The 14,099-nt window shown below is 44.7% G+C and overlaps 1 protein-coding gene across 1 annotated transcript; it reads left to right on the top strand.

Moving 5' to 3' along the window:
* Window positions 1–455: 455 nt before the first annotated feature.
* immt (inner membrane protein, mitochondrial (mitofilin)) lies at window positions 456–12,220 on the top strand. The gene is made up of 14 exons (XM_054597617.1): window positions 456–660; window positions 2,977–3,044; window positions 3,509–3,692; window positions 4,073–4,208; window positions 5,524–5,616; window positions 6,648–6,797; window positions 7,177–7,310; window positions 8,126–8,229; window positions 8,472–8,607; window positions 9,073–9,202; window positions 9,425–9,648; window positions 9,846–9,977; window positions 10,215–10,344; window positions 11,159–12,220. The coding sequence occupies exons 1-14, from the start codon at window positions 619–621 to the stop codon at window positions 11,764–11,766; spliced, it is 2,271 nt and encodes a 756-aa protein (XP_054453592.1). The 5' UTR covers window positions 456–618; the 3' UTR covers window positions 11,767–12,220.
* Window positions 12,221–14,099: the final 1,879 nt, after the last annotated feature.

The raw sequence follows: 14,099 nt of genomic DNA, 5'->3' as shown, positions 1-14,099 counted from the left end.
TGATTAGAACCAGCCCTCTGGATTTAGCTGATTACCAAAAACAGCAGTTCTTCTATTGTGCCTGTTGTATGAGGTTTTATTAAAGTGAGGGAGTGTAAAATATGATTAGATGTTCTGAGTTTAGTTCTCTTTATGCCTCCATGCATAATTGATATGAGTTGGTTTATATCTCTGAATGACGTGCTGTCTGGACAGTATGGATCGCGGCAGACTGTTAGTGACGTGTGTTGACGTCATAAAGCTGACTGTCTCTTTCTCAGGCTGATTGGTGCAGAAGAACATCACCCTGAATACAGCTGCTGCATAAACCCAACTACTGCATGTTATCGGAAGTCTCGTTAATGGAAATCTCGTTAATGGAAGTCTCGTTAATGGAAGTCTCGTTATCGGAAATCTCGTTAATGGAAGTCTCGTTATCGGAAATCTCGTTAATGGAAGTCTCGTTATCGGAAGTCTCGGGCCTGGTGATGAGTCCTCCTGCCGCATGGGGGCGGTGTGGCGCACAAAGCAGCTAAACCACCGGAATACAAAGAAGAGAAGAGAGGAGAGGACGAGAAGGACGAGTGGAGAACAGAGAACATCACGTTGATAAGCTTTGAGGAACAGAGACTGAGCACCATGCTGAGGGCCTGTGTGAGAGGAGCGACCGCCTCAGCCCGGGTAAGAGGCTCACACTGATGACGTCACTGCTAGCTGTTAGCCTGCAGTGACATGCGGCTAATGACATTTCAACCCCAAGCATGCTAACAGATGAGCTAGCTCCGTTTGACTGAGCAGGGAGTCAAAGAGTGTGTGTGTGTGTGTGTGTGTGTGTCCAATAGTATCAGAAACATTAAGACAGGTGTGTGTGTGTGTCCAATAGTATCTGAAACATTAAGGCAGGTGTGTGTCCAATATTGTTTATTAATCTAACCAACCCTAACCCTGCCCACCGAGAGGGGCGCTTACCTTTTAGCAGGAGGGAAACACTTTTCGACATTACACCTGGAAAGTGATTAAACTACATTTAGATAAGATAAAATAATCCTTTATTAATCCCGCAGGAAAATGTGCAGGCTTACAGCAGCATAGGGTAAAGTGCACACAAGAGACATAGTAAAAGAAAGACAAGATAAAAATAAAATGAAATAAAAACAAGTATTATAAATAAGCAATAAAAAAACAGTAAAAAATCCACAATAACTGAAATATTATATTTACAGACAGAAAAACTATTATAACTATTATTGCACAGTGTATTGTATTGCACAGGTTTTTATTGTCATGTGGTCTGCTGGGAGCAGAGCTGGTTGTGCAGCCTGACAGCAGCAGGAAGGAAGGACCTGCAGTACCTCTCCTTCACCACCGGGGGTGAAGCAGCCGGTGGCTGAAGGAGCTGCACAGAGCTGCCAGGGTGTCCTGCATGGGGGGGAGGTGTTGTTCATCAGGGATGACAGCTTGGCCATCATCCTCCTGTCTCCCACCACCTCCACCGTATCCAGTGGATACCCCAGCACACTGCTGGCCTTCCTGACAAGCTTGTTCGGTCTCTTCCTGTCAGCTGCTGAGATGCTGCTGCTCCAGCAGACCACTGCATAAAAAATGGCTGATGCATCCACAGAGTTGAAAAAGGTCCTCAGGAGTGCTCCCTGCACTCCAAAGGACCTCAGTCTCCTCAGCAGATACAGTCTGCTCTGACCCTTTTTATGAAGTGCATTTGAATGATTAGTTCAGTCCAGTTTATTGTTCAAGTGAACACCCAGGTACTTATAAGATTGCACATCTCAATGTCCATTCCCTGGATGTTCACTGGTTCCGGAGGACAGTGTTTACCCCGGCGGAAGTCCACCACCAGCTCTTTGGTTTTACCAGAGTTGATCTGGAGGCGGTTCCGCCGGCACCATCCTATGAAGTCCTGGTTCAGTTCTCTGTATTCCCTGTCATCACCGGCGGAGATGAGGCCGACTATGCAGAGTCGTCAGAGAACTTTAGCAGGTGGCAGGTAGCAGAGTTATATGTGAAGTCCGATGTGTAGATGGAGAAGAGGAATGGAGCCAGAACGGTTCCTTGTGGGGCCCCCGTGCTGCAGGACACCCGATCTGACTCACACTCCCGTATCCTCACATACTGTGGACGGTTGGTGAGGTAGTCCAGTATCCACGCAGTGAGGTGGTGGTCCACCCCGGTCTGCTCCAGCTTGTGTGTTGCACAAATGTGCTGTACTTTCCAAATAACAGAAATGTTCCACTGCTAGTGTTGTTTTTCCCCCGAGAAAATTCAACCGAGAGATTCAACTGCCAATCTTATTGTGGAATATTCACAGCAGCTGAATAAATGTGATTATGAACTAAATGATTATTCCATTAGGGCCCTATAGGGTGCTAAATGTCTGACTTTAAATAGAATTGCAGGGTTTTCCCAGTAAATCATGACACATAGCTTATTTTGGCATAAATATCCACCAATAATGAACATTGTTAAAATATCTCATGTGCTTTCAATCAAACCGTGTAGACAAGGTTTCACTGTCCAAATTTGCAGGACCATAAGATAGCCTTTTCTGAGGCTATGTAACAACAACATGAGGCTAGCGTTTCAAAATCAGAGAATACATTTCTTAATTGGAGCACTCTAAGAACGTAGCGCTTTCATTCGACAATAGGCAAGACTTGACCAATCAGATTCAACTATGTTAATTCTCAGTCATGGACTCCCCAAAAGTTATAGTTCACATTAAAAAAAGTTTCCACAAGGTGCAGTTTAATCAATTTGCTCATGGAATCTTTTCTTTTCTTAACTGAGGTAATAAATGCTCCTCTGATACTGTCGTTCAACTTCTAAAATAGCTTTTCAAATGAATGTCATCAAGAAATTTTACACACGGGTACATAATAGCAGATGTGTGTATGTGCATGTTTCAGATGTAACAGCACTGCCTGAACTGTCCTTTTTTCTCTTCCTCACTCTGTCTGTCCACCTGTCCTTCTGTCTCTCTAGAACAACTGCAGGAGAACCCCTCTAACCAATCTGCAACACTGCCGGCACTACACAGCAGGAGAGACCAGGTAACACACACACGCACTGTACAGAGATGATTTGTGCAAATCTTTCGACCAATTTCAATTACGCCCATAGGCCCCTCCCACTCCCAGCGAAGCAGCTTCTTTAGGGTGTAGGTTATAAATACAGCAGAATGCTTTGGGCAGCCTCCCTCTCTCCGGCAAGGAGACTAAAAATAAATAACACAATCAGAAATAATTCAAAAAAGTGTGTGTGTGTGTGTGTGTGTGTGTGTGTGTGTGTGTGTGTGTGTGTGTGTGTGTGTGTGTGTGTGTGTGTGTGTGTGTGTGTGTGTGTGTGTGTGTGTGTGTGTGTGTGTGTGTGTGTGTGTGTGGGTGGTGTCGGTTATGAATTGGGCCTTCAATGAGTCTAATGGAGAGCTTGTTTTCATTCAACCCTCTTAACGATAACAAGACATCATGATGACATCAGATTCATGTCTCTCCTCTGCTGTCCTCTTCCTCCACAGCGGAGGAGCTGCTAAAGTGGTTGCTGCCGGCCTGGTGACGGTAGGCGGTGGTGTTGGAGGTACAATACTCTACGCAAAATGGGACCACAAGTTCAGATCCGCCGTGGAGGACAATGTTCCATACTCAGACTGGCTCCTGGGTCTGGCTCTGGGACCTGCTACTCAAGGTGGCCTCAAGAAACAGGTCAGGATCGACTCACAGCTTATTTGGCCAATGAAGGAGAGATAGCTGGATGCTCTTCTTCAATATGTCAGACTGTTTCAAGAAAACAACTGGGTGTAATAGAAATAAATGCACTCCAAAACATGGAAAATAGATTCATTTTTACTTAAGATTACAGATGTGCTGAGCAGGACCAAAGCAGAGTTCAGGGTTAGTGGACTCAGTGTTCAGGGTTAGTGGACTCAGAGTTAGTGGACTCAGTGTTCAGGGTTAGTGGACTCAGGGTTAGTGGACTCAGAGTTCTGCTTTCTGAACAAGGGCCCTGATTGTGATGTGTGTCTCTGTACACAAACATGAGACTCTGAGGCTCAGTTTAGATGTCTGCTGCTGCTTGTGTGTAGATGGAGATGGCCCAGCGTCCCTCTATGATGGACAAACCAGCGAAGGCGCCCAAAGAGAAGAAGGTGAAGGAGGCAGCAGAGAGTCCAGCCAAAGAGACGAGTCCCGTCCCATCACAGCCTGCACAGAGCATAGAGGGTACGTCTCTGGTTTGGTTCGGACTCATTCTTTATGTACACTCTTGAAACTCTTGACTTCAGTCATTACCTTTGACCAGGAGCAGTTAGGGGCCAGTGTGATTTGTAAGCTGCTAACTCTAGTTTTACTCACCTTAGGTAGATTTCTTTTTACAGCACAAAACAACATGTAAGAACAGTCTTATGGACCCAAGAGGGAGAGAGACTGAGCCATAACGTTAGAGCTGACAACGTATTGTTATTGTGAAAGTGATTTCATTTGTGTCTTAGTTGTATGTGCACTGTGTTGTTTTTATGCACCCACAGAGATCTCAGAGGGTAAGTGCTATCCTGTCCTTCTTTAGCTCTCCTGTAGAGTGCTGAGCTCCTGCCTTTCTCTAGACTTTAGAGCTGATACTATTAAAGGCAACACAAACAGGCGGCGTCACAGAGCAACAAGGCAACTGCTTTCTCAAATGAATGAATACCTAAATAAATAAAAAAATACAATACCTAATGATTATTCGTTAAAGTACAAACATTGTCCAAATCTTAATCAAATGGCTGAAAAAAATTGTGACCAAAGTATTTAAGTAGAAAAGTCACAGGAGGGGCTGGCTCTGGTACAGTAGCCTGGATGTGGCGATCCAGGGTGAGACAGTGATACAAATGTTGCTCTTGAAGGGAGCGTGGATGCTGGGCAGTGGGACAGTGATGTAACCCGCTCAGATGGCCTCACAACCCGCCGCCCATTTGGGTTGCCTTTTGATCATTTAAGTTATTAGTCTATTTTCAGGAAAATATTACGGTTCACTGCCTCTAGGCTTTACTTCTCAAAATGCGAAGATTAGCTGATGAAGGTAATCATTAGTACAGTCCTATCAGACTACAGTAGTGTTAGAATGTAGTTTGTAGCTTAGACTACGTCCTTTAAAGCCTTTAGGGCGCACTGTAATGCAATCCAGAACAACTCTCTGTGATAAAAGCTGCTATACAATTAAAGCTGTTAGTGCAGACAATTAATCTAGTTTATTTTACAATTAGCAGCCACGACAGCAAAGCTGGCGTTGTTTTCACCGTGTGTGAGTCATCGTGGCTACATGAGATCAAATTAAAGATCGAGTTAGAAGATGATCGTCTTCGTGGTCAAAGTGTCCCCCCCACTTTATGCTCCTGGCATGATTTGGCATTGTGGTTGTTGTGATCCCATTGCAAGATGGTCTCTAGTTTGATTCTGTTATCAGCGTTTTTTGGACCTGTCTTGAACACAACTTAGTAGTTCCAAACCATTGTCGATGAAATGACTCTCTGTATTTCTGTATTCGTGTCCCATCCAGAGGCTTCAGCAGAAGCTACTTGTATCATCTCAGCCATCAGTGAGATCTCTACAGTCCCTGCTCCATGTGACACAGAGGGAGCAGCAGTCAAAGGTAACACCACCCAGCTGCATTCCCTCATCCACTGTACACTTTGATATCTTAAAGCTGGGGTTGGTTATGTTGAGAAACTAGAAAGAGCGCACCAGATTTTTAGAAAGTATCCAAGTGGAAAAACAGAGCCCAGCGTTGCCAACTGTTTTTACAACGATAGCAGCTAGCAGCACTAGCTCTGAAAGTCCCTAAATCTAGTTAGAAAGTGGCAAAGTCTGAAACACTAATCCCACAGACTTTGAGGCGCACTCTCTCATATTCCCTTGAGGGTTTGGTTTTGACTCGCCGTGAAATAGTCCAGTGTTTAAGTACATCTTGAGCCCTTTATGAGTTTAGTGTTGTGTTCAGCCAGGCATATTCAAATTTATCCAGAAACATTGAGGATTAAAAATGGAACATAAAAACACAAGAAAGCAGAGAAAGGCCTGCAGAGAGTTTATCACACCGCTTTGTTCAATAACCAAATCTTTTAATTTGTTTTGAGAAAAACAAGTAAATAGAAATTATTTTACAATTACCCCTCATAGCGTTAGTCAAGAGCCTGGAAGACGTTCAAATCAGGGGAGTAAAAAATATCAAATAAATACACACAGATGTTATGACGTGGTCCAGGTAACATGATATGTCACAGCAAAGTGCTGTCCCATTTAGTTTTTATACCATTTCAAACCTTTGCAGCCTCTCACACTCAACCATTTACCAGGTGATGTCAGTTAAGTCCTTCAGGTTCAGGGTTTGAGGCTTTAAGGGGGCCGTTGGGGTTGGGCCACTGACAGCTCTTCTCTTCAGGCTAAATGAAATGCTCAGAGACTTGGGGCTTTAGATGTTGCTTGCAGATGAGTGTTTGAATGTAGACCTTGCAGCTGTAAATCAGAAAATGCCATCTGGATGTCCAAAAATAACCAAATCTTTAAAAGGGTAAAGGTTATATCACAGCAAACACAAGTCAAACACAGGGCCTCCATGTGGTTCTATGGGCTTAATCAACACCAACAGGCTACATTGTGTCTGTTTGTGCATGTTTTCTCCAGAGGAGTGCAAGGAGTGCCACCACCATAAGGACGCTCCAGTGACAGCAGTGGTTCAACCTGACACAGAGGAACCACTGAGAGAGAGACCAGTAGAGGAAGTGGCAGCTAGACTGGCTCAACAAGACCTGGAGGAACAGGACACCCTAGCATGTAGGCCGGCAACACACGCACACGCATAACAAAGGAGTGACACATCAACCACCTACAAAAGTGGGCAAATGTGAAACACTGTCATTAACTGTCATCCCAAATTGTACTTTTAAGTGAACCACTTCAACAGAAATGATGGAAAACCATATTTATCTTTTAAATTTATTTCTTAACAATATTAATCTGCATATCTTCATAATTTACTGACTTCTTTATTTGTCATTAACCTGTCGGAAACATTACAATTTCTTTATTGGCAAACCATTTCCTCATTAGGAGGAGGTATGAACATTCCACTGCATCCTCTTTGATTTGCCGGCAGCTCCTCCACTCTCAACCTCTCACGTTTCCCGTCTGTCTGTGTCTGACTGATTTGCAGCTGTATCAGCCAGTCTTGAGGACTCGCTGGCCAGCTCGGCTAAAGCTACGCTGCAGGCCATTGGAGCCCAGGAGGCAGCCCTGCAGGCTATCACACAGCACACCCTCAAACTGAAGGAGGCTATGGAAGCAGAGGTACAGAATGCAGGGCCCCTGGTCCGGGTGTATTTATGTGAATGGGTTTGTTTTAGCGTTAGAGCAAGGATTGGGACCCCAGAGGCTCCAGTTACATGTTAATCAGGGCCGGGATGGTTCAGTTCCATTATCACCATTAACTTTCAACCATGATGGCAGAGATGAGGATCACACAGCTCGTCATCAGACGAGGACTTTAAGATCTCCATCCATCCATATTTGGGGACCATGTCGTGTTGGCAGAAGGGTAATCACCAAGTTCTTCTACGCACCAACGTTTCCAGCTCCCCCTGAGGTGTCCTGAACCTACCTTGGATGTCCAACCAGATGGATGAGCCTGGAAAAGCTCTAATGGGAGGCTTTCAGGGAACCACCTCAGATGTCCCATGTATAAGCTGACCAGCAGCAGCTCTAGTCCAAACTCCCTCCTGATGTCTGAGGTCCTCACGCTGTCCATAAGGCTGAGCCCAGCCTCCTTACGAAGGAAGCTCAATTTAGGCTGCTTCTATCTAGATCTCATTCTTTCGGTCACCGCCCAAAGCTCATCACCATAGGTGAAGGTTTGCAGGCCGACTGGTAAATTGAAAGCTCTACCATTGGGCTCAGCTCCCTCTCACCACTACGTTCCGGTTCACCTCAATGCTGGGGCTTCACCAATCTGCCTGTCCAGTTCACGCTTCATTCTACCTTCACTTGTTCGAATGTAATGCAACTTCACTACAAAACATTTTACCAGTACTTCCTGTGCTGTGACACTTTTAAAGGGCATCATGATTGTTTTGCAGTAGACTGATCACAGTTCTTATTAAATCCAGGTCCCACCTCAGGAGAAGTCGGCCCAGTGGAAAGAATTGGAAGCTGCTATAGCTGATAGAACATCCGCTGTGAACGATGCTGGGACTGCTCTGTCTAATGCCAAGTAAGACATATATCTACACACACACACACACACACACACACACACACACACACACACACACACACACACACACAACTGCTGGGCTGATCAGACAGACACTTGCACATCTCATCTAGTTTATCATACTAGATTTAGACAATCCTCTCCTCTTCAGATATGTGGTCTTGGCTCTGTGATGGTACACGACGTCTCATAACCGTCCTCTTCCACACGCCCTCTCTCCCGTCTCTCTCCCCCTGTAGTGAAGCCCTGGACAGTCTCAAGTCAGTGATTGACAAGTCCAAAGGGCTAAAGGTCTCTGCAGTTCGCCCTCTGGTTTTAGCAGCAGAGGAGAATCTCCATAACATGGTGGTGGACTTGGACAAAGTGGTCACTAAGGTAAGGACATTATTTTGGACATTCTGTACAAGAAGACCAAAAGACTTTAAAGGCATATCTCTACATTGATACCCTTGAATCTATGCTTCCGTGATTGGCTGAAAGGGAAGCAGCCATTTGATTGGCTGCACACCACACACACACACACACACACACACACACACACACACACACACACACACGCACTTTAAGTTGTTAAGTAGTTTGTAAATGCAGGTTCAACAGGTTGTGTATAAATGTAACATCAAAATATGTTTTTGTTTAAAATTTCAAATATTGTTAAACACATATATCTTTGGATTTCTGTTACATTTATAATATATATATATATATATATATATATATATATATCTGTGTGTTTGTCAGATATATATAATTATAAATCTTATTTTTTTGTATGTGGACTTTTATTGGTTGTCAGTACATAAAACGTGTGTGTGTGTGTGTGTGTGTGTGTGTGTGTAGGTGCAGTCTGCCGAGTCAGAATCAAAGATTGTCTCCCAGTACAGTGAACTGGTTAATGAAGCCAAACTACAGTTCCAGAGGGAAGTAAGCAGCCTGACTCCAGAGATCCAGGCCAACTGGAAGGGGCTCAGTAAGAACACGCGCACACAGAGGCAGTAACATGAAACACATATTTGACAAAACGTTCCGGTCATAAAGGGAAGTGGGCAGTTCTTCCTGCTAAAGAACATGACTATATTCCTGTTTTCATGTTTGATTGTGACACACGAAAAAAATCATGTCAAATGGAATGTCACATATTCTGTAAATGAAATGTACTACGATAAAACATATTTGTGTCTTCGTGTGTTAGCTGGTAAGCTGTCACCAGATGACCTGAACGCCCTGATCGCCCACGCACACCGCCGCATTGACCAGCTGAATAGAGAGCTGGCCGAGCAGAGAGTCCGAGAGCAGATCCACATCGACGCCTCGCTGGAGCAGCAGAAGCTGGAGGACCAGAGAGCCCTGGAGAAAGCCGTCGGCACCGCCGTGCAGCACGTCAAGGAGGACACCCGGCTGGAGCAGGAGAGGAAGGTAAGGAGGAGAAACGAGGGGTTCAGGGTTCGCTGACCTGGATCTTCATTCAGAACCACCAGGATTTAACGCTGCTATGCCACAAACATCCTCTCAGACAGCTGTGCATTGGGTACTGACTGGAGGCTTTCTCTGGTATTATCAATGCAACTAGACCATATCAATGATGAAATATTTCTGTGTGTATGTGTGTGTAGCTGTCTGAATTAAGGGAAGTGATGGAGGCAGAGATGAGGACTCAGCTCCGGCGTCAGGCAGCTGCTCACACAGACCACGTCCAAGATGTCCTCAAAGTCCAGGAGCAGGAGCTGAAGGCCGACGCTGAGCAGGTGTCCACATTCTTCACACACACTCAACAATTCACACGTCAGAGCACACGGATGAGGAAATGATGTGTCTATTAAAAGTCAAGTCAAGAGCTTTATGTACTTTATTCAATGAAACTCTGTAAGAGAGGACTCTGTCTGGCCAGGACAGCTTGGTGCCTGAAGCATCCACACATCCACCCCACTGGCACGTTGTGGTGCCCGTCTCCCCTTCAACCCTGTGCTGTGTGTTGTGTTCAGGTCCTGGGCAGTAAGATGCTGGAGCAGGAGACCCGCTACCGTCAGCTGAGCCAGGAACAGCTGGACAACTTCACTCTGGATATGAACACCGCCTACGCAAGACTGAAGGGGATGGAGGATGCCATAGACAGTGAGACAGACAGACAGACAGACACAGACACACACACACACACACACACACACACACACACACACACACACACACACACACATGCTTTTCTGGAAAAAAGCCAATTGGAAGTATTTGACCAATACTGTATAAAAAAAGAGTTACTGCAGCCCGTCTGTCATCTGATGACAACATGCTCTGTGTATTTTAGAGATCGGTAGTTTAATCTATAACGATGGATCATAATTCACAAGCTCATCATTTGTTTTGTGTGTAGAATCTTAACCTGTAATATACTCAGTTACTGGTGTAGAGAAGCTGGTGGAGCCTGAACATTAGATGAGTTACATTTAGAGTGAATGTTCATTGACTGTAGTTCAGAAGTACTGAAGTAAGAGCTTACTTGCTTTTGTACACCATATTGGTAACTGTTCCAAATACTGGAGGTCCTGATGCAGGATGACCATTTTCAAAATTATATATATATATATATTCCTTTGGTCTGTAAAAGTCCAAAAATATTATTAACTTGAGCAACTCTCCCAAATCCGAAAAGTCAAATTTGTGATGTCATCAAGTATAAAGTGTGGAATTGAAAGATGTTCTAGATGACACAGCAGGGGTGCAGTTCTTTTTTAGAGGAATACAAGGGAATAATGGGGGCTGTAACTGTGGCTATGCAATCCGCACATAAACGAGCTGTAGATCATATGCACACTGTTCAGTGGTTTATTTATGATTTATTTAAAACTTGTCAACGTATGGACTTGTCATGTGACATCTTGACCCTTCATCATGGGGCTCATTCAAACCCCTTCCTGTCTTTTGAATGCAGGCCATGTGGTAGCAGAGGATGAGGCCCGTAAAGCCCACCAGCTCTGGCTCTCCGTGGAGGCTCTCAACTACTCTCTGAAGACGGCTGAGGCCGACTCCCCCACCGTGCCTCTAGAGGGCGCCGCTCAGGCTGTGCGGGACAGCTGCCACGACAACGACTTTGCCTTGGCTCTGGCAACGGCCCTCCCAGAAGAATCCCTGCAGCGCGGCGTGTACAGCGAGGCCTCGCTCCGCGCCCGCTTCAACTCCCTACGATCGCTGGCTCGCCGGGTCGCCCTCATCGACGAAACCCACAACTCCCTGTTCCAGTATCTCCTGTCCTACCTTCAGGCCGCGCTGCTGTTCGAGGATAAACAGGAAGCCCCGCCCAGCAAGCTGAGCAGCGAGGATTTAGACCCATTCAAGCTCCTGGCCTATGCTAGCTTCTGCTTAGAGCGCGGGGATCTGGAGTTGGCAGCCAAACTGGTGAACCAGTTGAGAGGAGAGGCCAGGAGGGTGGTGGAGGACTGGCTGACTGAAGCCAGACTCACACTGGAGACCAGGCAGGTGGTCAGTCTGCTGTCTGCTTATGCAAATGCTGTGGGGTTAGGAACCACCCAGGCTCCATAGGTTGCCATGCCCATGTAACATGGTAAACCCTTCAAGGAACAATCCACTGAACGTCCCTCTTTTGAGTATCAGAGTCTCCGCTGGAGGCTTGAGAGGTTGTAGCATCTTTGTCAGCGAGGGGGGGAGAGTCTGATACTCACTAGAGATTATTCGTGGTGAATTCCTTTAAGGGAACTGAAGTAAACAAAGCAATTCATGTTAAGATGTAACTTAAGTTAAATTGTTTTAACGTCACTATGGAGGATATTTTGAATCATTGAAATTAATGCACCTTCTCAATCTAGTCTCGTTAATTCAGATCCACAGGTTTGGTTCAGGTATTTATTCCTCCCCCCCCCACATTCAGCCCTTCGCTAACCCTGAATGAAGCCTAGCACTCATTAAAGAATACGTTATGCTGCATTTCTTTTTGTCAATACTGCACTTGTTCCAATAATAAATCATGAGAAACTAAGCTGTCTGTTTAATGTTTTATTTCCTCCTTCACAACTGTGTAACTGTTAGAAAGACTAAGTAGAGATAACGCAGTCACTGCTGTCCATCTCCTGTGGAGTCTACAGAAACAAGCATGTGTCTGATATGTCTTTGTTCATGTTAGAATCATTTAAAAGAGTAGCTGTCTGATTAGGAGATAGATTCAGCGATCAGCTCAGGAAAAAAAGCAGAACAAGATTAAAACACCTTCAGCCAACATTTAGGGTGCTCCCTGTGCTGGTTCTCCTTGTAGAACGTCTTGGTGTAGCATCCAGCACAAATGAGGTCAGCTGGCTGATGCTCCTCGTCTGGACGGAGGACACAAAGAATCTCAGCAGGAGACATCCTCCATCAGGTCTTTGGTCGGGTTTAATAGCAAGTCACAAGCTGTGCAGTGAAATCTAAATGTATAGAAGATAAACGGAGGGATCTGTCCAGCTTTAGGTTGTGGTAAGGGTTTGGGCTGGAGGTTTAAGGCTTACAGAAACAACCAAAGCAGACGGTCAAACCCACATGAGAACCTTGAGAGTCGCTGACAAATCAGAAGTGCCAGGAGTCAGATGAACTGTAATGGCGGCTGTGGCGTAGTGGAGAGCAAGGTAGTTCTCCAATCAGAGGGTCGGTGGTTCGATACCCGGCTTCGGCAGTCGATGTGTCCTTGGGCAAGACACTTAACCCCAAGTTGCTCCCGAAGGCTTGCCATCGGTGTGGACTGGATGATGAATGTTAGTTAGAGTCTGATGGTGGCACCTTGCATGGTAGCCTGTCATCAGTGTGTGAATGGGTGAATGATATGTAATATACTACTGACTGTAAGTCGCTTTGGATAAAAGCGTCTGCTAAATGACTGTAATGTAATGTAATGGCCTCCATCACCTCCGAGGGGAGCAGTCTCACCATGTCAGATGTAAAGTGGACGTCTCGGCTTTTGGGGGTTGAGGTTCTTCAGTGATTGGGCCATGTTTATAGGAGCATAGTTTACCGTACAGTATGTCGACCTATGGTGCTGACTGAAGCCTGGAATGACTTGTATAAAAATGTTTTCCTGAACAGAGAGGTGGACGTGAAGCGTTAAACACAGATATATGACAGACAGTCCAGCTGCAGATCAAGGAATGAACATCTGGACTAAAAGGAAAACACTCAAAGACAAGCCTTTGTGCTATGTGTCATAGGAATGCTGCTGCTTTTGAGTTTTTAAAGTGGAATATGTCAACGCTGTGTGTTCATTTACCTCCTTTGTATTGGGATGTGAAAAGGAGAAACAAGAAGAAATCAAACTCTGCATGGATACTTTGGACTTTATGTGAACTTAAAAAAAACATAAAGCCTTTAAAAGTAGATCAACAGAGGATCTAGTAATAATGTGAGACACTGCACTGCCCTCTGCTGGCAGTGGACGTGTACTGGACCTGTGAGGTGTCTGTTGATCACAGTGAGACAACATGGTGTTAAAGTTAATTAGATTTCTGATGGACTAAAACATTTGTTTACTTTTAAGTCCATTTACCATTAACACACATCAGAATTTTAGGACATCCTTTTACTACGAAAGTTGCAAACTATACAAATATTTTCATTAGCATACTAAAATATGATTATTATTTTTACTTTATTTAACATACTATACTATGACTTTTTGGACATACAATACATACTGTACTATGGCATACTGTAGAATGATATTTTTATGACTTCTATGACATATACACACATATACAGTGGGTACGGAAAGTATTCAGACCCCATTAAATTTTTCACCCTTTGTTTCATTGCAGCCATTTGCTAAAATCGAAAAAGTTCATTTTTTTCCGCATTAATGTACACTCAGCAACCCATCTTGACAGAAAAAAACAGAA

The sequence above is a fragment of the Anoplopoma fimbria genome, chromosome 4, assembly GCF_027596085.1.
Source record: "Anoplopoma fimbria isolate UVic2021 breed Golden Eagle Sablefish chromosome 4, Afim_UVic_2022, whole genome shotgun sequence".
Lineage (NCBI taxonomy): Eukaryota > Metazoa > Chordata > Actinopteri > Perciformes > Anoplopomatidae > Anoplopoma > Anoplopoma fimbria.
The sequence above is the reverse complement of the archived record's forward strand: the minus strand, read 5'-3'. Positions and strand labels throughout refer to the sequence as shown.

What these genes read in the sequence shown, in the direction of transcription:
- immt (XM_054597617.1), top strand. Translation starts at nt 619, where the DNA reads ATGCTGAGGGCCTGTGTGAGAGGAGCGACCGCCTCAGCCCGG. An exon ending in TACACAGCAGGAGAGACCAG is followed by an intron (nt 3,045 to 3,508) that starts GTAACACACACA and finishes CTTCCTCCACAG; the next exon opens with CGGAGGAGCTGCTAAAGTGG. An exon ending in GATGGAGGATGCCATAGACA is followed by an intron (nt 10,345 to 11,158) that starts GTGAGACAGACA and finishes TTTTGAATGCAG; the next exon opens with GCCATGTGGTAGCAGAGGAT.